This window comes from Colius striatus, chromosome 3 (assembly GCF_028858725.1).
Source record: "Colius striatus isolate bColStr4 chromosome 3, bColStr4.1.hap1, whole genome shotgun sequence".
Taxonomy (NCBI): Eukaryota; Metazoa; Chordata; class Aves; order Coliiformes; family Coliidae; genus Colius; species Colius striatus.
Window position 1 is genome coordinate 86989761 of NC_084761.1, and position 25741 is coordinate 87015501.

General features: G+C 37.1%; 1 protein-coding gene across 3 annotated transcripts in view; it reads right to left on the reverse strand.

The window, feature by feature from the left end:
* The window catches only part of PPP2R2C (protein phosphatase 2 regulatory subunit Bgamma), a 205085-nt gene that overhangs the window by 26226 nt on the left and 153118 nt on the right, over positions 1-25741 (reverse strand). For all 3 annotated transcript variants that reach the window (XM_061992350.1, XM_061992351.1, XM_061992352.1), the window contains 2 exons: positions 24300-24477; positions 5534-5698 (listed from right to left, as the gene is read on the reverse strand). In XM_061992350.1, the coding sequence (XP_061848334.1) occupies positions 5534-5698; positions 24300-24477 (343 nt within the window). The remainder of the gene's footprint in view (positions 1-5533; positions 5699-24299; positions 24478-25741) is intronic.

Genomic DNA, 25741 nt, shown 5'->3' on the forward strand with positions numbered 1-25741 from the left:
CGTAGAGTTAATGGGACACAAAACTACTACCCCTCTACAGCCAAACTCATGCATCTTTCTGAAATCGATATATAATGTTCATGATAAGTGTTTTTTTTCCCCCCAGTGAAACAGAACCTTAAAAGAATAATTTTGGTGTTATGAGACATTGAAAAGCAGCATTTGCTGCTATTAAAAAAATCAAGCAAACAAGACAGGAATTTTAATAGGCTGACTAATTAAAGCAATCTTACAGCAATTATTTGCTTTATCTGTGTGTGGTTGGCAGAGAGGGGTTAATGAAACACCTCTTCAGCCACAAATCATTTACCATTGCTTCAGGCTTTTCTCTTTCCTCTCACTGTTTGATAGCTAGACATACATAAATGAGGATTTTTTCTTTCTCTGACTTAATTTTAATATATCTTGCACAACTGAAGGAAATACTATATACACATAATTGCATTTCTGTAGAAACACTTTTGAATTTTCATTACCCATGTTTTAAATGTATTTATTATACATTCAACCAAACTGAGCAGAATGGAAGCTTTGGATCCCATGCTAAAGGCAATCTTTTGTCAAATTTCAATGGGACTCCTGAACAAGGAAGGATCCCTTCCAGGGTCTAGTTCAGCACGCATGAAATTGTAGTAACAGATCTTTAGTGACAGCCATAATTACAAAATTATCAGGATACAAGCACATTTTCCCATTGGGGATATAAAATGAATATATACCTTTGTTGTGCATTCCTATAAAATAAATCCAGAATTAGGGCAAGAAGAACAAGCCTTTATTACTGTACAGAGTCAAATCACTCCGGAAGCTCAGACAAGTTTTACTACTATCACATGAAACCATGCAGATTTTGCCTGAAGTGGACATTACTTTGTCAGTGGTCTCTCAATGCACAAAAGAAGAATGGTGGATGTCTCTCTCAGATGATGACCTGACACAAGACCAGATGCAGAAATAAAAAGCGTATTCTAGATGGAAAGCTCACATAAAAGAAAAACAAGTTGTCTCCTTTCTAGTCATACAACAAGCATCATTCATTTGGAAAGGTCAATATTAATTAGCAAATCCAGCAGGGATAATCTGTCACAAGCTTTTTTGTGCATCTGGTTGTTCTCTGTTGCAAATGAAAGATAATCCATATCCAGTTAGAGGTTTGAAAGCCATCTTGTCTCTGAAATTCCATCTTCCTTTAAATGATCGGTAAATAGAATTTATTTCACTTTAAACAAACAACATGTTCAATTAGATTATCTTAGTAGATTATTATTTCTCTTTTCCCTGCTGCCATTGTTCCGAATTCTTCAGCTTAAAATCAAAGGTAATTGCAAAATAAAACCCCAGCAGATGACAAAATACATCAGGATGGCTTGTCATTTACAAATGCTTTTTCGGTCAAAGGGAGAGGGGCTCTAAATGGCTCCTGTTACAGATCCACATGTCAGAAGCTTGTGAAATCCATTTGGAGGATGGAAAGCATGAACTAATGGTGACAGAGGCTAACTACAACATGTGACCCAAAGTTTGTATTTTAAAGAGCACCACGGCATATGGAGCAATAGCCTGGAAACCGCAGCTCCTCTTTCCTTGAAGTAATTTGTTTTAAATTTTGCACATGGGTAATGGATAACTAGAAATAGGCGTTTAATCTACAAATATATTAAGAAATTAACACTAAAAAAAACCCCTTACAGCCATATAGAATTTAAATAGATTATAACTTCTGAAGTATGCAATGACTTGAAGATATTAACGCTATTACACAGAATATCAACAGTTATACTCTTGAGTGACTTAAATTTCCATGTTGCATAACTATACTTTTCTATTTTACCACTTTATACTGAATTTAATCATTCTGATGAACTACTGAAAAAGCTCTTAATTTTGTAATTTTTTTTTATTTCACATGCTCAAGCTCACTTTTCTTTAGCTGACTGCTTTATTACATGATTTGTTGAAACAGCCATATGTACCTATCGAGTCTGCAAGCTGTTTGGAAGAATGATATTATCTCCACACACATTTATAAGGAGCTCTGAACATAATACTAGCAAGAAAAGATCAAAGCCAAATTAGCAACCATTTGGTAATTGAACAGTTGCATGCTGTAAGTATAGTTTTATTTTTTAGCTGGAATTCTTTTACTGCAACAGTATCATTATGATTGTCTTCCTTGTTACCTGAAGCCCTTGCATAAGAATTTATGGAATTTGAGGTGGGAGTAGTTCTTTTATTTCTTGGATGTTCCCAGCTAATTGCTCTAACTGTGATACTTCTGCAACTGTTAGCTTCCCTTGTCTCACAAATTTCCAATGTAACTCCCTTCTTTCTACACTGCACTCTCATGCATGTTGTTTGAATAACACCTCAAATATGACCTTTGGATGTTTTGCCACATATGCAATTTAGAGGAAAGCTTCTATATTATTTAAATTACTTCCTTATTTCTTGCTGCTTGAGTCTGACTTTCATATCTATTTTAAATCTTTATCTGTAACTCCACTGATTGCAAGAACCCTTCTTCCTTATTCCCATCCCTTTAATATTCCAAATAAGCAGGGACACTCATCTCTGTTTTCACCTTCTCTCCAGAATGTTTTGATTGAATTCTCTCCTCCTACTTGCAAAGTCTGAAAACAACACAGAACAGCATTATGTATGTACCTCCCCTATGGTTACAGATTGAGCTTTCCTGGACATCCATTTGTAATAGCCACATATGTTTTGCTTCTGATTGCTTGCTCAGCATTGTATCATCTATTAAAGAGGTGTTGTAAGAAGCAGTTTCAAGTAGTCTATTAGAAAAACAACACATTTTATCACACTTTATTGATATCTCAGTGACCTTTAAAACTACTGACCTGATATTCTTTCAATGCCTTGTGGAGAGATTTGGTGGTCTGAGATCATTTTTTTCAAAGGGACAGAGCTTCCCATTACAACTCAAATTGGCAGCTTGCTAATAAATCTCAGCATAGGCACCAAGGATGAGTAGATATGGAAGAAGTCTCTTGTCTCTTCCATGTCAGAGCTGTGAATCATTTATAAGGAAAATCTTGTAATGTTGCTGTCACTAATGCAGACAGGTATTTTGCCACTGAGTCTAGCAAACCAGAAATCTTCAAGAACACTATAATTTATTAACATCCTGCATCAGTGATTTACACTACAGATATTAATATTTATTTATACAGTATGGCACTGTAATTATTCAAGCTGCAACTGACTAGCCCAGCTATAGAGATTTGGATAACAAAAGGTCTGAAAAGGAGTAAAAGTTTACAAGATATGCTTAGCATCTAGCATCTAGGTATTTTTTGTAAGTTTTACATTGGATCTTTTAGCCCTAAAAATATGTATATCCATTACAATCTTGAAATAGCATCTGAAATGCAGCTCGTAGTGATACGACACTGAATAAAGAATGTAGGGTGATGTGGCAGAACATGAGGGTTTACAGTGACTAGAAAAGCCACTGTAGATAGTTTGGCCGAGATGTGAAGCCAGTTATGGGGAAAGGTGGAGAGGCGAGCTGAGCTCAGAGAGTGGGGTGTAAAAGCTACTGTGAAGAGGAATCAGATCCACAGTGAAGGCACTAGAGAGATAATTTTATTTCCCATACTGATTAGTTTTCATGACATATCCTTCTGGGTTGCTACAGGCTTTAAACCATTAGTTTTGCTTGCCTCTGAGTGCTATACTCGAACCACTGCTTATTCCTTTTAAGGCTTTGAAAGTTCTACCATTGCTGTATCAATTTTGTATTGCATGTGTGTGGAGACACACCAGCTTCTCAGTGAGCTTCACATGAGTTCAGTGCAGCAATGCCACATTAAATAGCTATTTTCTAACTCACAGATCTGGAAAATGGGGTTTAATCAATGACCATTAGACCTTGTGCTCCCTTCTAGCATACAATGTCTTCTTTCATCCTGGGTTACTGTATTGTTGTTTTAATAAGTAATGATTGGCATTTGGCACTGAGATACAGGGGCATGAAGGCTTTATTTGCAGGCAGAAATGAAATTATTATGGAAAAAAAACCCAATTAAGTGGGACAGGATATGTACCAGTAATGTACCAAATTGTGTCATGCTCACATTTCACTTTATGGCATTGAATTCCTCCTACAAGTGCAAGGGGATACAGTTAACAAAGGCAAAACGCTTAGTAAATTGTCCTCAAAGACTATTTTCTGTAATTGAAGGCCACATCTTGAGAGGTTATGTGCATGTGCCCTTCTCCTTTCAGCCAAACGGCCTAGTTATAGGCTCTTTACTACATTTACTTGTTAAAAAAAACCCAAACAGCTCATGTGCTAAATCTGTGCACTGTTTATGTCTCACTTAAATCTTCAAATATTTTCTTTCCCCTTCCTACTCCTACTAATAAGATCCACCTACCTGAAAAGGTTCAAGTAGGAACTGATAGACATAAAACCTCTTTTATGCTCCTGGTACTAAATGAATTTCTCCTGGATTTCCTCCCTAAGGTTTTAACAGTGCAAAAGGAACTGAAGATTCAGTTCTGTAAAATGGATGTGTCCTCAAAGACCCAGTCCTGAAGGCAGCTAAAGCAAAGCTACCACAGTTCAAGCATTGGGTTTTCAGCTCCTCGTAGGAATCAGCCACACAACATTATGCCTTTGTCTGGTGGTTTTCAGTCTCGGAAGATCAGGAGTAAGTAGGTTGTCTGCAGAAGGCAAAGTACACCGACTTGCCAGATTACTAGTGGGAAGAATCATAGCCTGTCCTTATCTAGACTATAAAGAGTTGACAGAAAGACTTTATGAACATGTATTTTCCTTCACCTCTTACTTGGAGAACACAGATAGCTCCACATTTTAACATCTTCCTTTTTTGATCACATGTAACTTTCAGACATGAACTGTCAGGAATTAGTGCCTCTGTCTCAAAGTCTCACAGGGTACATAAAAATCACTTTAGGACAGATGACACCATCTATACCAAACTGATATATTTTTCTTCCCTCTCCCCCACATCCAGTATTACTTATTTCATTATTTTCTCTGAATCTGTAGAGAAACACTATTGAAAAAGTACTTATAGGAAGTGTTGGGCTAAATTTTTAGGAAGAATCTGACATTTTTTAATCCAGAAAATAGATTCAAATTCTTGAAGGCAGTTTAAATGACAAAATTTACTTGCTGCAGTATTCAGAACAGTACTTGTATATTCAAAACAGTATGTTCATCTACTGAAATACTCCCACCTCCCCCCCTCCACTCCTCGATATTTCCTTGGCTAGGAATCACCTCGCTTTTCCTAGAGAGCTGTGGGTTCTTCACTGATCCCTGCAGTACAAACCACAAGGGAGGTCAGTCACAGACCTGACGGTTATCAAGCTCATAGGTAATACTTGTATAAACAAGAACATTTTCTTCTTTTGCTGTTTTCTTTTCTAATGTACCCCCACTCCAGAACCTAATACACTGGGGTATGCACATATCTATATGCTGTCCATGAATAATAAACCTTAATGACATCTGAGGCTCAATGAAGCAAGGACTTACGCTTGGAATGTTTGTCACAGAGAGCCGAAGCCCTCATGTCACAGAGTCTCAGGGATCCTTTGCTGCTGCTGTAGACAAAGAGATTGCAGTGATGGGGATGAAACTCAGAGGCTGTAATCACTTCCGTCAGGTCCTCCATATTGGCTGGCTTTATATCTACAATGTCTGAATGGAAGGTTCATTAAGGAAAATGCAGTTGCATGTAGGTAAACCATGATCCTCATCACCTTCTTGAAGGCAGCATGATTATCTAAATGTCCATACATTTAATGCTTTTAGATATACTCTTTTGTTTGGCAGTGGGATGTTTTTGAATTTCCAGACATGCCCCATCTACACCAAAAAGGCACTAGTCAACAACAGTTTTACAGCAGATGCCATTAGCAGGTTAACATTTGTCCATAGTGCAAAGACATAAAAGAAACAGTATTGCAGGGGATTTGGAATTCTCACTTCCATTAAAACTAATGGACAGCATTAGTTTTAGCTGTATCTCCTGCAGTTGCTATTGAAAACACTGCTCTATCTATATGATACTGATTGGTAAGGAATAATGAACAGCTCAGATCTGCTCACTCCAATAAAGGCTCACTGGCTTTTACCATCATGCAATTTAAGCTCCAAAATACACATAGCTTAAGTTAATAGCCTCAAACAATAAAACCTTTGCCTAAAGGCAAAACGTGGCAAACACATAAGCACTCATGTAAGTAGTTTTGTGTGAATATATGCTAATATAGTTATCCTTTCTAAAATAAATTCTGCACAGTACTGGTTTTGCTATTTGAATACTTGAGAGAAAGAGTATCTGAAATGGTATTCTTGGGTTTCTTTGTATACAAATGTTCATTACTGAAACCAATATGAGTGAGAATTGCACCTTTGAATCATTTAAGTGGATATATCTTTAACAAAATTACACTCATGATCTAGTTTCCCAAGCACAAACAGGCCTTAGGATCACTAAAGATTATCCACATGAAAGGCTCACCTAGTGCTTTTCCAACACATGTATAGCCACTCGTACATATTACGTGCCTTGGTGAGCTTAAAAACCAGGAGGTAATCGCCATATATTTGGAAGGCCAGCCTATAGAAGATGCTTACAAAGGAAAGAATGAAAGAAAGAGTCCCACGAGGGGACTGCAAGAAAGCAGTAGGTGTAGAAGCATAAAATGAAAGAAAGATATATATGTAAAACAGTACATTTAAATAAGATGGGACATTTTCATATGGCCCTCAGCAATCTGCTGTAGATAAGCCATCCAAATGTTAACAAATCCTTCGAACAAGAAGAGTAACATTACCCTATTTTACTGATGAGGCTGTGCAAGAGGCAATAAAGGATTTGCATAAGATCACATGGGAGATGCATGACTGAAAAAACCCAGATCTACTAAGTCCCAGTTCAGTGCCTTAATCACAAATCATCTCAATGCCTGCATTCCCCAAACATAAAATTTGAATCATCTGATATTCTAAACTTAAATATCTCGGAGGATAAGATAAATGAGAAAATCTGTTTTACTGAAGGCAAGAGAAATCACATATCATGATACTAAGCCCATTTCTCTTCTCCCTGTGCTCACTTCCCAAATGAAAGACCTTTAATTGATTTCTGTGGGAATGGGGTACAGTTTATCACCACCTTTATATTCTACACTTTGATCTTCCCCAAAAGTGCAGATCTGGGACACTACATTGAAATTCAACATAATACAAAAGAATGAGATATAATTATCTTGATGACTTTGCATAGACAAATACATCACACTGATTTTTATTTTTTTTACATCAAGTGGTTTAAAAAGGCAAATATCAGGAAAACTATTAATATTTTGTGTCATTTAATAACAACCGGGCATGAATTAATGTTTCATTTCAGCTACATTCCCACCTACTTGCACCATCACATTTGCATCCAATAATTCAACATGATTAATATTAGTGCAATGAATGTTAACGTGTAGCAACATTGATTTACTCCTTCTATAAAGCATCAACAAATATTCCTGAAAATCAACAGGAAAAAAATAACCCTTATTCACTTATTTGTATTTGGTGAATCTGTCTCAAGAAATATCTTTAAGTAAAAGCAATTGCTTTCAGTGATTGAATTGCTTTTAGGAGTTCAGAGAAATTATAGTAACTCAATACAAGAATTTCAGCTCTCAGAAGAGAGGAATAATTGCTGAGTGATGAGAAAGATATAAAATATAAATAGAGTATGTGCAACAGTCATGGTAAGTATCATTTTTCTGGATGCTGAAGACAATATTGTCAATTTTTTTCTTCATTGCATGAAATGAATAACCCTGTGCTGAATAATGAAATTAAATATTCCATTCTCCTGCCAGAAAAGCAGAAAATACTTGAAATGGAGTGCATTTCCAGATGTGATCTGAATCTCCACTGAGAAAGAACCTCATTGCCTACTGAGGATCATAGAGAAAATGCACCACTGAAAATTCATCATTTTGTTAGATTTAGAAAAAATAAAAGTCACACTTGTACTGAAGTAAACAATCAAGGGAATAGAGACTTGCAGAAGAGATTTATCCCAAATGCATTTGTAATATTAGATGGAAAAACAGCCTTTGCTTTGACAGCTACAGTACCCAAAATATCAAAAGAAGAACATGTCATAAAAAAGAACATTTTCCCTCTCTCATGATTTTTACCATCTATTTGAAAACAATAAAGTACAGCTTGACATGTGATGTGTGGGAACTGTATTTAAACTAGCATGACATGGAAAGGGCACGAAGCTCTCATGGGACACTTTTCATTTCTATTTTTCCATCCTCTCTTTGTTTCTTTTTCTTCTTTTTAAGCACAATATCACATTGCAGGAAAATATAAAAAATTGGACCAGACAGCATGCTTCAGAAACAGGCTCTTTGGTGAACTTGAAGAAAGAATCTGGCAGAAACTGATTAAATGAAAATTCCATTGCTAAAGGGAAGTTTCTTAACGGCACAAATCTGTAGAATTGCCTCCTACACTAATTGGTTTCCCTTACAATTGTATCTTCTGGAGGGATGCCTTGAGTGGGGCACAGTCCTTCTCCACTGGTTCACTCACATCTGAAATACCAGTCACATCTTGTTCCTGCTGTACCCCATGTAATGTGGTTAATTTTCAGAGTGTGGATAAAACAACCAGGATCAAAGCTATCTAAGACAGATAGCTAAAAGAGCTCACCATCGGCAGTGTGGTAGGACAGAATTCCACTGTCCTAAAAAAAGCTGGTGTTCCTGTGCCTGAACAGGGCAGGAATTTCCCCTAAGAAAAGGGAAAAGATCTGTACACTGCTTTGACTCCCACACGTTTGCCAAGGACAAGGCATTTCAATCCCTTTGTAGATATCTGCACTAAGGGAAGGCTGAACTGATGTCTTGCCAGCAATGGGCTGGAATGCATTGGCAGTCCTTTAATTCACTAACATTATAACAAAGAACAGAAAATACCTTCTTGTTCATAAACAGGTCTGTCCTCCTAACCTAACTATCTGCTGTCTTATATACCAGGTGTCACCTCCATTGCTTGGCTCAGTGAAACAGGATAAAGCTATGAAGAGGCCAACAGATTTTCTAGATGCTCTCCCAGAAAAATGCAAATGAAACGTTTGGTGTGCCTGGGAACTACAACAGTGTGAGATGATGATCTTACAGTTGGGTAAGTAGAGCTACAAGACCAGGAGTTAATTTTGGGAAAAGCAACAAAGATACTCTAAGGCTCTAAACTTTAACTTTGGCTTTCCCAAAATTATTCAAGAACAGAGATATAACACAAGAGAGCAAGCAGGTAGGACAGGATTTGACTGAGAAGAGAAAGGATGTTTTAGGGAAAGGTCTGAAGTAGGGGACAAAGGGAAGCAAAGCAGTGGGAGAGGAAAGAGCATAAGGAAGGGCATGATTAACAATCTGCAATGACACACAGTATGAGGGGTGTGATCTGAGTACACGATTCAGTTATATTCTACATTTAGTCCTGCTCCAGTATTTTGTGCTGCTGTTGTGTAGCTGATATTAAAATGAAGACGACAGGAGGGAGAAGATTTGTTCCACTGCCTCTGGGCCACTGATCTAACAGAAACATCCTCCTCTGGGAGAAGTCACTCCATAAAGTTCCTTTTAGTGAAGGTTACAAAGATGACCCTCACCTTGATCCAAAATTGACATTCATCAGGCTTCTCCATTTGATCAGCTAGAATATAAATGAGCTCGTCTGCTTTATGCTCATGCCAAAACATGTATAACGAGAATGTGGAAAATATATAGGGTTCCTGCTGAGCAAAAAAGGTTCCAGGATGAATTTCCTTGTATGATAATGGAAACATAGCAGGCCCTCTCAAAACAGATTAAATTCCCTTTGAAGTGAACAGTATGCATACAGAAAGAGTTGCTTTGACTTCCTGAAGTCATCAAGGAATTCTGTAAGAAACCAGGTTTTGTAGACAACAAACTTGCAACTCACAAGTTGTAGCATATAGAGGACTGAATCTTATATAACTATTTTAGAATTATTTTTATATGGTTTGAGGGTTCACTGTAAGAAGAAATCAGTGGTAAAGTCACAGAAATGCTACAGGAAAAAAATTTGCTGGCCCCCCTTATTGAGCTGCAATGGAGGACAGAGGCTTTCTTTATAAAGCCAGGCAGAATTTTCCATATAAACTTCACAAAGAAAAAAAAATCAACCCTAAATCCATTTCTCATCTTTCTTATTTCAATATATGCTGATGTGATACTTCATTTTTACCCCTGCGTGGGACTTGGGTTTCTGCAATTTTTAAGCACTTTCAAAAAAGAAACTTCTGCCTAACATATCTTCCCAAACCTGGCTGTTCCCTATGTTTTCCAGACAGGTTTGTTCAAGCTGCTAATTTTGTCTGCATCTCACGCCTACATTCTAGCCTAGTCCTATAAAGATTCACTAACTAGTAGTTGAAATCAATAGCAACTCATAGAAGCTGCCAGGGCTTCAGTTTAGGGTAATTGATTATTGTGGTCCTGCTGGGGCTCTACACTTTTAATATAGGCATTTCTCTGAGTGGTTTCCTCTGTTAGTCATTTAGTGCACACTATTTTCATTACAAGGAGGGAACTGTGATGCTTACAAATCAAGCTCTACCAGTTTTACACTTCCTACATGGTGGTTATATCATTCCCATGCTGTGTGCAGCTGAGGGAATTAATTCCCAATGACTACAGTTTTATTCCAGGCTGTGTACATCAGTGGAGCAGCAACAGAATCAGGCCTTAGATGCCTGATAACGTCACAATGTGATTACATCAATTGTATTATGAACGAAAGAGGCAAGTTCTAACTTTTAATTAACTATCCACTCCTTTCTTTTCATTTCTTAAAGATACATTGTTGAATGGTAGTTCTACAACAGGCATGTCACAATAGTAAGGACACCATTGAACATAGTCCACCTTCCGAATCTCCATCTTTCTCACTTGTTGGCCAAGAGTCAAGGGTTTCTGGAACGATTTGTCAATAGGTTAATGGATTTGGCCTTGTCTTCAAATCCCAGTGTTTTACCTTAGGCAGAGACATGACACTATTTAAATTCTAAGTATCCCTAATAGCCACAGTGTCAATGCTTTTTATCACACAACATTCGCCCACCGCTCCACTAAAAGCATGTACCGTATAGGTTACATTAAAAGCCCAGAGAGTTGCAATTACACTGTCAGTACCATTTGATTCTTCCAAACCACAAAAGCAGAAACTGCTGCATAAGTGTATGCTCCTTCAAGCTGTCTTGGACCTAATATCTGCTAATAAAAACTACGGATCCATATTTGAAAATTACTTAGTAGTACAATATGAGCTCAATTCCATGGTGTTTGTGACAATGACACTTCAGACATTGTACTGGAGTTGGGAATTCTGGCAACAGTCTCACACTGGTGGTGATTTGCTAAAAATAAAAATTTGAATGGCTTGATTTTGATTTGCAATAAACCACTTCCATCAAAAGTGTTTATTAGATGGTGCCACTTTGATAGTCCAAAGGTTTCTGACAGCATTTTTTCAGTATTCTTCCTCATATAAGGATTATGAGATGCAGAAGGAGTAAAAACTGCTATGGGCTTTTAGCTCTATGTGGAAGGCCAAGGCATAGACAATTATGTTAGGAGCTGTGCAAACAAAGAGTAAAGGGGTTGCTCATAATATACAGAACTGATACAAAGTGCATACAAACAAGAGATTAAGTAATGTTATCACAGTCCTGTGGACTTCTAGGATTTCTTAACTCAAGGATTATCGTCTAAAATAGGTGAAAAATAGATTTTAAGGGAAGAAGAATGGACCTGGTCATAGCAAAGATGTAGTCAGAATAAATTTTCCAGCTACTCAGCTAGAACTAGCCATGGAAGAGAAGCTGGCCATGTTAGGTAAACAAGAGGTATAAAAACTAAGCTACTGTTGAGATCTAGTTCATCCAGAGATTAGATGATATATTCAGTACATTCTCCTGTCTTATCAGTAATAAACATTTCTACAATGTGGATAATACGGAAGTCTGGATGCTGGAGTGGTCCTCCTTGGGCAATGGCTTCTCATCTATGTTCAGCATACCACTGTCAGTACAAAGTGGCCCATGTTTCCTCACAATCTGATATCTAAAGCTTCAGACAGACTTGTACCTAATTTAGCTTTCTATTTCTAATACCATAAAAGCACAGAGACAAACACTCAGGACCTCTAAATTTGTTTAGGAACCAAGATGTCACTGGTTTAACTGGCAGCTGATACGAACCAGTGCCTCAGGAACTAACAAGATTTGCTCAAGGCCAAATAGGAAGACAGGGATGGAGCCTAAATACCAAACACCTGAATCAAAGCTGCAAATCCTGGACTTTCTATCTCAAGTTTCATTCAGAATTTGATATATTTGGCAAGAAATTAAAAGAAGTGTTAGGAAATATTTTCCATTCTTAAAGTCCAAAGCAAATAAGAGTTAGTATTGGTGTTAATGTTTACAGATAATGAAACTGAGGCATAAAGTGGCAAAGATTTGTCAAAGATCAGCTTAACAGCCAGCAAGAGCAACAGTTATGGATTCTGCTCTACCCGTCTCTCCCCTTCCTACCCACAGTAGCCCAGGCATGAGAGCATTCAATTGGTTTTCTTGGTTAGTCAGTTTGAGAGGTTCTTTTTGTTACTATCATCATATTTGTGTTTTGGAATTATTATTTTTTTTTAACAGAATGCAGACTAGTCTAAAGACTCATTCTGAATTTGAGAGATCTCACTCTGATCCTTGGTGCATCAGTACTTGCCATTCCTATTATGTCAGTAGAATACAATCAGAAGGCAGCAAGAAAGCCCCAAGTCTCCATTATGCAAAAATCACTTGAAAAAAAGAATCAACATATTTTACATGTACTTAATAAAATTTCAGGTAATTGCTTTTACTGTCATATATTTAGTACAGACTTTACTGTATGTGAGTTGAAGAAACAAATCTTATATAAAGGAGAAACTGCACATGGAGTAGCTGCAACATTTGGATAAGCGTTGAAAGCAGAGAATTACAGAATAGCACTGCTAGGAAAGAGCATTTAAAATGTTGCAAGTCACATCCAAACTTTCTCATAGATAGGCCTGTTCCTAAACACTGCAACCAATAATCTACTTATAGAAGTAGATACTGGAAAATTTTAATTTATGTAAGAACTGCATTTTAGGTTGTTTTTCAGCACAGAACACCCGCAATTTCATCTGTAGACACAGTCAGATGCCTGCCTTAGCCACAATCATATGCACATTCAAATTTTCAAGAGCAAAGAAATCATTATCTACATATACACAGCTGAGAGCAAAATTAAATGGATGAGTCAACAGAGGAAGACCTGTCTCCATAAATGCACATCTGCATTTTTCCGTGTACAGTACTCAATCACTGAAAGGCTGCAAAGTCATATTTTGTCGATGTATTTGCATATTAATTAATTATGATTTGCTGAAACTATTGTGGAATGCTTAACATTACATTTGGAACATAACAAATACCAGAAGAGCCTAAGGTACATACAAATTATTACTAGAAGAGACTTATTAAGTCACCTAGCTTAGATTCTCTTAGGCAGTACTCTTCTATGTTGTACAATAAGTGGCACCATGTATCATCTACTAGCAAGAGTTCCAAGAGAACAAGGTAACTTCAATAAAATAAGGCAATGAAAAACTATAAACCAAAGCAATATCATAGAATCATTCACAAACTTGTTTTGATGAAGTTAGTGAGATATTTAAAAGAGACCTGAGAGGGATCTACTTGGTTTGTTGAATCCAGTCCCTTGTAGTACAGAGAAATACACCATACATAACTTCCTAAACTCCACCTTAAACATAGACAGTGATTGTTTCCCACATAACTTATAGGAAAGAAGAGATATAATGTCTTCTTTTTAATGAATAACCTATGCACCAACAGGTAAGAAATGTCTTCTTGATAATTATTAAAATCCCATGCAGCTGAGGAAGACCTGCCTATTAAAATGCAGACACAGAACTTCCAGCTGGAGGGTACAGACTCCTCGGAGAATTTTGATGGGGGTTTTTCTTTCCCTATATGCAATTTATTCTTCCATACAGCTTGCAGAAAACCCCAATTCAGCAGTATTTGTACCCCAGCAAAGTAGAATAATTCCATATTTTAATTGAAGTTACAATTCAAGTCACAAAAGAGTCTTGCTAAAGTGCCTTGTAGAGCACAACACTCTCCCCTTCCCTGCATGTTCATTATAGAAGCAATCAAATAAAACTATCTTTAAAAAGGCCCAGATGCTTCTGAAAAATATGTACTTAAAAAATACTAATAATGGCTTTCATTCAAAAATTACACTGTGGTTTCTGCTTGCAACTAACTTTGCACTGCCAAGAAATCTCTGAACATGAGTAATGTGAACATGAAAATGAGGAACAGATTCAGTTCTGAAACTCCATAGTGAATATTTTCCAACTGATCTATAGTAAATTATGTGAGACATCTGATAAAAATTTTTTGGGAGGATTTGCTATGTAGTTATTTAATTTATGTGAAAGGATTTACAGAATTTCTCATCAGCTTGTTCTCTAGGCTCTGCAGAGAAATACAGATTCCAGGAGTTTGAAACACCAAGGCACGGGGGTTCAATATTCACAGCTGTATGCCTGTTACTTGATGTGCTTTCAGAATACTGAATCCAGACAAGTCACACAGCTTGTAGTCAGTATAAAACCAGTCAAAATAGACTTATTCCCAACTCTGCTGTTGTAACTTTGTTAAAGTTAATATTGCCTTTATTTACAGAGCATTTTTATTCCAAAGATCCTAAAAGTGATCTCCCTTAACTATTGTAATTTCACATGCAACGGCACATTACTGGAGCACAGTCCTAGCCAGTATGTATTATAACAACAGAAAAGACAGCAAGGTCTTCATTAATGAGAAGTACACTGGCTACTTCAATAGTAAGAAAAGCTTGTGTGGTTTCAGGTTTTAAAGACTCAAACAGAACAAAGAGGTACAGACTGCAAGCTTCACAATACCCGAGATGACCGTGTGAGCATTTTTATGACATCTCTGTTCTTGTACAGAATACTCTTCAAGGTAAAAGATTTTAGCCAATGAGCAAATCAAGTAATATTTTCTTCTTCTTTATGTTACTACTCTGTAAAAAATGTGCTTTACAAGGTTAATTTCAAGTCCAAACTCACGTGGGAACGAGAATAATTAGACTCATTTAAGAGAATTCTCCCCTCTGGCAGAGGTGATTAAATTATTTATACATTATCTTTTCATATAATTGTACCTAGAACTGTGTAAATGGTTTTTTTGTCTAACTTCCAATAAATTCCTAATACATGTTTTTCAAGTTGGATACACAACCTGCACCTGTGACAATAGAGAATGGCTCATTTTTAAAATGCTTCAATGAGAAATTAATCCAGAGGGAAGCAGATGCATGCAATTGAAAAGCTTCCACGATGACACCACACTGATTAAAACTCATCAAGTGAAGAAATAAAATTAGTAAGACAATAAATCTTGGCTGAATCCTGTTACTCATTTCTACAGGAATAACTTCATTGACTGCAGCCACATTAAACTAAAACAGGACTGCTACTTAGCTGATTATCAACTCTACAACATGACTCTTTAACTTAATATTCCCTCCTATATTTCCCAGGTACCTTTTTGCTAAGGATCTGACTCTGGACAAAATCAGAAAATTCTAATAGAAGAAACCACTTGGGTGAAAATGGAAATCTAGTTGCTGATGCCGATTTGTTTCAGCTCTACTAAGTGGTCTTTCTCTCTTTGATAGCAATAAACTTGAGAAAGCTTCGAATGATGGTATTTTAAAGGGCACTCTTGGTACAAAATAGTAACTTGTTTGCTACAATCAGGAGACTAACAGTCACAATTAAGTTGTAAAGCATTTTGCTCTGTGGAGATCTGTGAAAAGACATCTTTGCACCTAATGTAAAATTCTAAGTACCCTCTACAGTTGCATTGCCTAGACCACTCAACAAACAGATGAATACAGTGAAACCCCAGTGCTGTTCTTTAATGCACTACTAAAGAGTTCTGAAATGGCTTTTACAGGCTCAGGATTTCACACTATTCTTTATTTGCTGTACTCCACTCATTTTTCTTTTTCCTTTTTTTCAACCCACTATTCAGTTTTAAAAATCAAGAGTACTTTAAGGCCTCTGGCCATGTTTTTCCTTACCTCTGCTAGTAAGTAAATAATGTGTACTGGTCTCTATTTGGGGACAAATGTATTAGAGAAGTCAGAGCGTTTGATAAAGAAATCCATTAAAACGACAACTTAATCACATATTTATTCAGTCAAGCTGTGTATGGACAGGAGTGATAAGTAACAAAAATATGTATTCTGATTAACAAATTAATATTTTTATTAAGCCATAAATCTGCAGTGCAGTAATTAACCCAAGGCTAGAGCTATGGTCAAAATACCTTAAATTAACTTCTTTAAAAGCAACTCTAGAAAAACAAAGAGACTGGTCTTTGCCAAGAATCCAAAGGCCTCAGCTATAAGTAGTTTTTCACAGACAGGCTCAGCTCTTCCAATTTATTTATTTTTGGAGGACAGCTAGATAGGGAATATTTTCATAGCACTATCCCATGCCCTGATATCTGACACTCCAGCCATGTACTGTTTGCTTTTGCTGTAATGTACGTTTCAGCTGTATAGCAGGAAGGTCTCTGTCAGTGGTTCCATGCTCTAAGACTGTTTGACTAGCTCTGATATTGCTCTGTTGTCTATCAGATATGCTCTGTCATACAGTTTTCCCTGACTGGCTGCTAGTCAATATTCTGAGATAGGAGTCCACTTAAAGTGATGAGGATAGTTAAAAAAACAATTATTTCTGACAAGGATCATAAAGTATCCTCTGGCAAGAAATGAAACCAAGCAATAGTCTTGAAAGACCATTTTTGACAATTATTCATAGTTTTCAGAGCTCCCTAAATCTTGACATAAAGTCTCCTAAAAGATACCAAGAATTCTTTGCATTTCTTGAAAACAAATAATCTTTAAGGTCCTTATAGTCCCTACTCACAGACAGACTGCTATAATTACTATTATTTGAATTACAGTAGTTAGTTATAAAATCTGCAATTTTTACAAGATAGCACACAACTACTCCTGCTCTGAAAAGCTTAAAAACTATACTCATTTAACATATTCTACAAGAGATAATGACCTCATCAAAATAGTTTTTTATGCAAACTCAACACACTTTTACCTCAATAGAAGAACCAATTCAATGCCTGTTGTAGAAGCTCTTTCTATGTTAGTGTGTACAAGACAAAGTCATTTAGGTGATTCTAGAAATGGAGTTCTCTCTTGGCACTTTCCACTAGGAGCACACAAAATATTCCTTGCAAATGAGTCTGTTGACAGTTCATGAAAGGCTCAATTTACTATTGGGATTCTACACAGTTCAGAAATGATGACAACTTACAGTTACACATACTTACCCATTTACTTATTTTGTTCCTCAATTGACGCTAAAAACATTTCTTGTGTGATTTTGAGTAAAAAATTCCTACTCCATTCTTCCTAACAGGTAGCAAAAAGCCACATCAAGAACTTTCTCAGCTATCACATTTCAAAAATCCTTATTCTGGTAGTCATATGAGATATTTTGGTAAAGCACAAAATTCTTTAAACCACGTTTGTCTAAAGCAGTTACAAAGAACAGATGCCTGATGTCTTGTCTACTTCCACACCTATTAAGACAGCATGGTCCACAGCCTAACAGGGAGAAAATTATTTCCTCCTTTTATACTCTCTTAATTATTATTTATCTAGCATTACATATCCAATTAGGCTGGACCTCTATGGAATCTATGAAAAGTTTAATGAAAAATAATTCATATCTAGTAATACTGCCATTGGCCTTCTTGGCCACGAGGCCACATTGCTGGCTCATGTTTAGTTTATTATCAACCAGGATTCCCAGGTCTCTCTCTGCAGAGCTGCTCTCCAGTAAGTCAATCCCCAGCTGGCATTGGTGCATAGGGCAGTTTCTCCCTAACTGCAGGACTCTGCACTTGCCCTTCAGTAAGTACTGCAGTTAGATCAAATAGTATAGTCATATTTGCTTTTCCATGTCCATAATATTAATTGAAAATTAATACTATGATCTCACCAGACAATATTCAGCTCCTGGGTTGAAATTCCAGCAAAACCATTTGACTCTATATCCAGTTAAACAAAGACTGTTAAAATGAGGCTAACACTGACTAACCTCAAATCTTTCATTACAATTATTTAAAAACGTTTTTGCTGCAAAGTACTTAATTGCGTTACAGTATGCCAAGCACCTCAGTAATAAAGAGGAGGAAAGATCTCTATCACAACCAGTTTACAATGCAGTTATCAGCAGATGAGAAATGGCAATGCAAAGAAGAATCTAACAGTTAAGTATTGATACTTGGTGTGAACTTTGTGTATTCACAAGTTTCACACAGAATTTATTTCATATACATAAATTTTTTCCTCTTCATAGTGCTTTTCCCCATGGCTTTGAAGATAGGGCACTGGAGCATTTCTAGTAGTTTACCTCAAATTGGGGTAAAAATTTCAACATTTATCAAATGCATAGAAAGCCCCCAGCTGACAGTACTAAGATGTGAGTTAGGCATCAAAATCTTTATTTTGACTGCTGTCAACTCCTGTTTCTACAAGGTGGCCAGTATTCTCCTGCTGAAAACAGTGGAGACTAAAGAGGAATCTAATCTGGAATCTAATCAACTTGTTGACAATAGCTTTTTTACCCTCAGTTATTCATGTAGGGGTGCTTTAATTCGAAAAGCAAAGCAACCATTTCTCTAAAATTACACTTCAAAAGAGATCACAAAACCATGTAAAGAACAGACATAGTACACCTCTGCAATCCTCTACTCTAACTTCCAGACCGGGTTTTAGTTTTGCAGACATCTTCATTCTCCTTTAAAGGAGTTAGAGACCATACATGTGGAAAAAAGAGAGAATCTGGGAAGTAAAGAAAAAAAGAACAGAAACTTGAGGAAAAGCTACTCATTGCTACTAGCAACTCAGCTAGAATGTGACCGCATGGTATAATATACACCATTTAAACACATGATGTATATTGGCATATCTTTCTTGATAGAACACAAAGTGCTAAAATGTATTACACAGAGCTCTCAAATGAGAAATAATGTCTGCCATGTCCCCATGCAGAAAGTGTATGCCTGAGGAAAACAGTGCTGTGGGTGGGGGTGGTGGCAAGTTCTCACACGGTAAATGTAATTTTTCAAGAGCACAGAAAAAGCATCCTTCTGCACCGTCATCCTGGCTGAGGAATTTTTATAGAAACAACCTTATCTCAGTCAAGGGCATAAACTTGCCAGCTTACAGCTCCACAAATGCCAAGAGAATACTCCAGATTTGCTTTCAGTTTAGCATTCAGATGCTTCAAACTGAGGCAGGTAACAGGAATTTTGTAAGGGCAGCTATCTTTCCAGCCTGGGGGCTGCTCCCAGAGCACTCCATATCCCCTATATATGCACTATACTCAGGTGCACAATGGGCTGACACAGTCTTATCTCCATCAATGTAGCACATTATTTTTGTTTTTCTGTTCCTTTTCTTTTTTGTTGTTGTTTAATTCTTCAGTAATTTCCGCAAGATATGTTGCCTAATGATCTGACTATCCATAATATGCTTCAAATACTGGAATATATCAGACTTTAAGAAGGCCCTATGGTGATTTGCTAATTAGCTTAACCCTTTTGGGACATGGAAGAAGGAATTTTTTATTAAAACAGGATAACCCTGGACTATATTGATCTGACTGAGAAATGAGTGTTTTAGTCAAGATGAGTCTCAAGATGAGTACATGCTGGAAACAGTGATGTTGTTTCCATAGCAATGCCATGACAGCCTCTAGAGTGAAATAGTGTGCTACCAGGAAATAAAGGGAGTTCGAGTGCTATGAGCTACATAGTTGTGTGAGCAATCCAAATACATTCTCATAAAGAATATTTAGTACAGCTAGATGTTCCAAAGATTGCTGCTGATGTGAGGTAAACCTTATCAGTATGCTTATAGCAGTCCTGCTTTCTCATTCACTACACCCAAGATGACATATCTAAAGTCTTAAGCTCTGGGCAACACTGCTAAGCCATTTCAGACCAAACATTAACAAACACAGCAACCTTTACCACACCACCTTTCCAGTGAAGAATATCATCCATAATTAAGGACACTGACTCTCATTCTCCATAACACAGTCAAACACATTAAACCTTTCAGCGAAGAAAAGCCTTATATGTGCAATTACTTACCAGCTGACCTTCCCCCTTCCTCTTCTCTCGCCTCCTTCTCTCCCTTGCCTAAATGATACTGAGTAAATGTGCTTGCCAGTGGGAAGCGGTGTACAGAAGTCTTCCACATTCCTCATGAAAATGTACACAGCCATAGCATAAAACTCACTTGTCTGCTTTGTACCCCTGTTAGTGTTTATGCTAATATAAAAGCAAACCAGAAAACCACTAATTATCTTTTATTTGCCTAAGGCTTTACCTAAGGCAAATACTCTGGTCAAATTCTGCAAAGCTGATTTAAAATCTTTTCCAAAGGAGACAGAGAGTTAATTTAAGATCTGCATTGCTTTGTCTTTTCATTTTCAAAGAAAAGAACAATACTCAGTGATTTGTAAAACTGTTAAAATAATGATTATAACTCAACTGTTAAACAAAATTCTACAAGACGAAGTACTTTACTTGAAAAACACCCTAGCATACCACTGCTAATCTATTCCTTCTCCAGCACTTCCCGTGCAATTTGTAAGGACATTCAAACATTGAGCTATATGTCCAGAAACTCTACCACTGTATTGAATTTGTTGTGTCATTGTCACAACCAGCCTCTTGGGTAAACAGATTGTAGTTCATTACATGTAGCAGTGTGGCCTCAGAGGGAAAGCAGACAGACAAATACAACCCCTGCCAGATCCCTTATTAACAAATGCCACTTCAAACGAAAATGTTTTCTATTTATTGTTTTGAATGTGTATTTCAAGGAATCAAGCCTTGCATGTAAAACAGCAAGATGCTTCATTTCTATTTTGCATTTAGTAAAAAGATGTGAAGCAAGCATTTTCAAAACTGCCTGAGCCTCCTCCTGCTTGTCCCCCTAAGTATGTTGCAGAAGGTACCAAATCCAGCAACATTCATTCATAATTTAAACTGTTTGCCTGGCAGAATTTTTTCATCTTAATATTGCAACTGGCACACCCAATGGCTTTTTTTTTTTTACAAGAAATTCATCTGCTTCCACAAGAGATTTATGTAACTGGAGGACAGAAATGCAGTTTCTTTATTGGACAGATGTTAAAATCTAGTGGAAAATGTGCCCTGCTATTTTACAAGGACTTACAGACCTCTGTGTGGACAAAATTATATCTATGGAAAGACTGATGCAAGTTTAACTCACCCATCCCCTTCTTCCTAGTTATCCCCAAGATGAGAAATATTCTGTAACTATCTCACCTTTTTTGGAACACTTATCTCAACTTCTCTGTTTATCAAAGAATTACATAAAAATAATCTGCTTGATCACTGAGTACAGATAGAGTTTAAACAGTTCAAACAGAAGTGGATACAGCCTATTTAACTCAGTCCAGTCTTGTGAATACATACTGGTATCCAGCCACAAAAATCAATCTGCTGCCACCCAGCTTAGAAAGAACAGTTTCCCCCTAGCATTGATCATCCCTTTACCTACCATTCTCTCATACATGTGTCTAAACTCTCTCATCACAGTCCTCCCATATGTCCATCCATGTGTATCTAAAAGAAGCAGCAATGTCTTTATCCCAATACAGAACAGAAATCTAGTCATCCCAAAGTCATCCATGGAAGTATCCCAAAGCCACTGTCTTTTCCTATTTTAAAACTCAGAAACATGCTCTTAATTTTCCCTTCATCATGTTTCAAGAGTTAAGTCAATGATTCAATCAGAAACTCTACAACATTTTTATCAGTAAATATCTATGACAGGAGCGTGTTAATGCTTGAAACAGAGTCCATACAGCTGTCATCGAATGCAGCAGTTGAAGATACAGAAGTACAAGCAGTAACATCCTAAACAGTTATCCAACCTCAATTTTACTATCCATGCTGTTTCATCAAGAAATATGGTAGTAGTTATGACTGTAAAGCTGTTGTAAGTCTGTTGTCCATCTCTTTCCTAGTATATTGCTAGTATTTGAAACATCATTGGAGGCTAAGTGCTTTGAAGCCTGCATACAAGTGTTTTCATACAAAAGACAAATGAAGTGTTGTTAATCAGGGCTATGAGATTTATAGTTTTCATAAGCAATTTCTTTAAATTTTCTCCCTCCACTTCCTCATCCACAAAATATTAGACAAATTCATTTATCTACCAGCCTCTTAATCATTTGTTAGGATAAATTCATCAATGTATATAAAGGATGTTAAGATTAAAAGCTCTGTATAAATGCTAAGAGTTATTTTATACTACCACACTCACAATACTTTTGTTCTGATTGTATCAATACTTGCATAGTAAGTCTATTCTTTTCAAGGATTTACACACATTTGGGGTTTAAAAACTCATTTGGAGATGATATTTCTGTCAGTAAGCTATTAGTGTGGCAAAGGACTTAACAGTGTCCTCAAGAACTACAGTAACTACTTGTTTCATTCTTTAAAATTAGTCAGAAACATTTCTCTTGGCAATCCATATTTTATAAAACAGCTTTTAGCACAACAAAAGGGATTGCTAAAGCCAAAGATTTAACTTGCATAAGTGTTCTGGAATGGAATCTGGTTATCACGCATAGACATCTCAAGATCGCTGTGCTTGGTCTGACTCATCACTCTGCTTTAGAAGAAAGAAGAGGATATACAGTAGAGAAGAACACACAGTAGTCATGCATAAAAGTGTTCAGGGCAGAGACAAGACTGGAAGGTGAAGCTACAATGAGGAAGACACTGTCAGAAGCTGTGCTGCTGCTCCACATAGGTGTGCTTGCAAACAATTTTCCCACTCTCTTCTCTCATACTAAAGACTGGAAGTTCAGTTGCTTGTATATCAAAGACAGACATAGCTGGACTTTGAAGAACCACAGACAAATTTCTCTTATATAAACAGTCATTGAAGAGGGCACCATTTAGCTTGCTTAATTTACACAGGTGAAAAACAGAAAAAGAGTATGAGTTTAAGGACAATCTGAGGAGAAGTTCCCTACAGTTCCTTGGTTAAAGGCACCTGCAGTTGATCCTTCAAAGGCAGTTTTTAAGGACATTGAGAGTTGTTTGATTTAATGAAAATGTTTCTTGTGACTGTTTAAGCTCCAAAGATAATCTAGCCTATGAAGGAAGAAGTATAAACAATCAGAGAAAGGGAGAGCACCCTCACATATTGGCGCTTTCTTTTAGGAATTTGTCCCCAGCAGGACAACTTTAATGCCTAATAGTCCCTCTTACAAATCCACACAGAAATATTCTTCTAACTCCTTTAGAAAGACTTGAAAATAAATTACCATAGGAACACAACATTCTGAGCTGGCTCCATAATCTATTTGTCTTATTAATGGTCTCTTTATGTTCTCCAAAACACAAAGCATCGCTTCTTTGACTACGTTTCTTTTGCTCCTCCTCCAAGCAACTCTGTTGCAGTACAAGGGGCAGCCTCAAAGATGATTGGAATGCTCCCACAACACAGCTTTCTGGCTGATGCCAGCACTTGATACAGCAATGACTGTATTAATCACAGACATAGTTCACATAAAGCAGTTGAGTCTTACACCCAAACCATGCACATCTCAGGCATTAAGGTTCCGAGAAGCAGGATGGTGAAGAACAAGGGGTATGGTCTGGGTAAGGACTGACCTGTCAGCAAAACATGGAGGTAGAGCTCAGTGTGAAATGCCCTCAGGAATTAATAGTATAGAGTATTCTAGTCACCTGGATAGTTACCATCCAGCTGACATCAGTTTCCCGTTTATTTGTCATTAACCAACTCCAAGATTGTTATTTTTCACACAAAATTTCTTGATCTTTGCAACCTCTTGGCTGTCTCTTTTGATATGTGAGCATTTTCTGTTACAAATACTGCAGGGATTCTGATAAGTAATGGTATGTTTTTAAATCTCCAGAAAAATATTTTAAAGCAGCTCTCTTATACCCCACTAATACTATTGACACTGAGCAAGGAACCACAATAAAGGATACTGAAGCTTCTATCCGTGATTGCTAAATGCCAGAGGTTAATCCTGAGATCATCCGCTGACATGTATGTCTCACAGTCACTGTTGACAGATATTGAATTGACATGATAGGTGTGACCATTAGCAAAGATTCTCCGGGGAGTGACTTCTACCATCAAATCCATAGGTTTCAATACAGGCACCTGTCAAAAAAACCAAAACACAACCCAGTAAGGGAGTACGATATTAAACACTTTTTATTTTGCTAGGATGAGGAGAGTTTTAATAGAGAGCAAATATTCAAAGACTGACACTTTATAAAACTTCTCGACACTGTATGCAAGCTGAATTTTCCCATGGATGAACTGGTGGGCAAGGTCATCCCTGACAAGGAAGAAGCAAGAGACAGAAGAGTCACGGAGAGGTGAGCAGAGCTGATGGAAAGCCTGCACAGTGGGAAGGCAGGTACTGGCAGCTGCCACAGAACAGGTCAGTTCCACAGCAGGAGCTGCTGTCCCACATATGCAGGAAGCTCTGGGTCTGACAAGCAGCGAAGTCCTAGTATTTTGCTTTCACTAAAGAGTTGCTGTTAGCTGTAAATACCAGTATTTCTTTAGTCTCTCTTGATGTCTCTCTTTCAAAAAAGTCAAGTGGTGAAAAGGTTATAACAGCAACACATAATAAATGAAGTCTTGGAAAACAAAGCCAACATGTATTGACATACTTGACATATATACATACTCCTGAAAAGCCAAGACCACAAACTATCACTCATCATTGTGCTCTTGATATTTCCCTTTGTCATTTCAGTGTCATGCTTCAATAAACAGGACACTGTCAATTTACTCCTTCTTGGTAAAGCATTGAGCACTGTAAAGCTGTGTTCCATGATTGGGACTACTCAATGTTATTGAACGTGCAACAGGAACAATCTATAATATATCAATCCACAAGACAGTTTAAAGAGGAACACAGAAGAGTTAAAGCTTTGAGCTTAGCTTGCTACTAAAAGAACAAATCAATGGTTTGCCCAGCCTTTGAATTCTCAGACTGTAAGCAATCTGGAATGGTTTCCTTTGCTAAAATCACATAGAATAGATAAATATTCCATTAATATAGTCATCCTTACACTCTGAAGGCTTTTTTTCACACCAGACAATATCGGCTGGTTTTGGAGGTAGAGGTTGTTTGTTTTTAGCAATAAATAAATAAATACTAGCGTTTTTACAACATACCTATCCAGTTCTAACCTTTAGCCACTTATTTTGCCAAAACATCTGGACTGAATTCAGCCATCAAAGTCTGAGGACAAAAGACCCTATTATGTTATCATATCCACTTATATGAGTTCCATGACTGCATCTGTGGAGCAATGCAGAACCTTATGTTCACTGGAGCACAGACTACTGCAAATCTCTCTCTTCAGATAGGAGATAATAGTTTTATACCACTGAAATTTGGTGCACT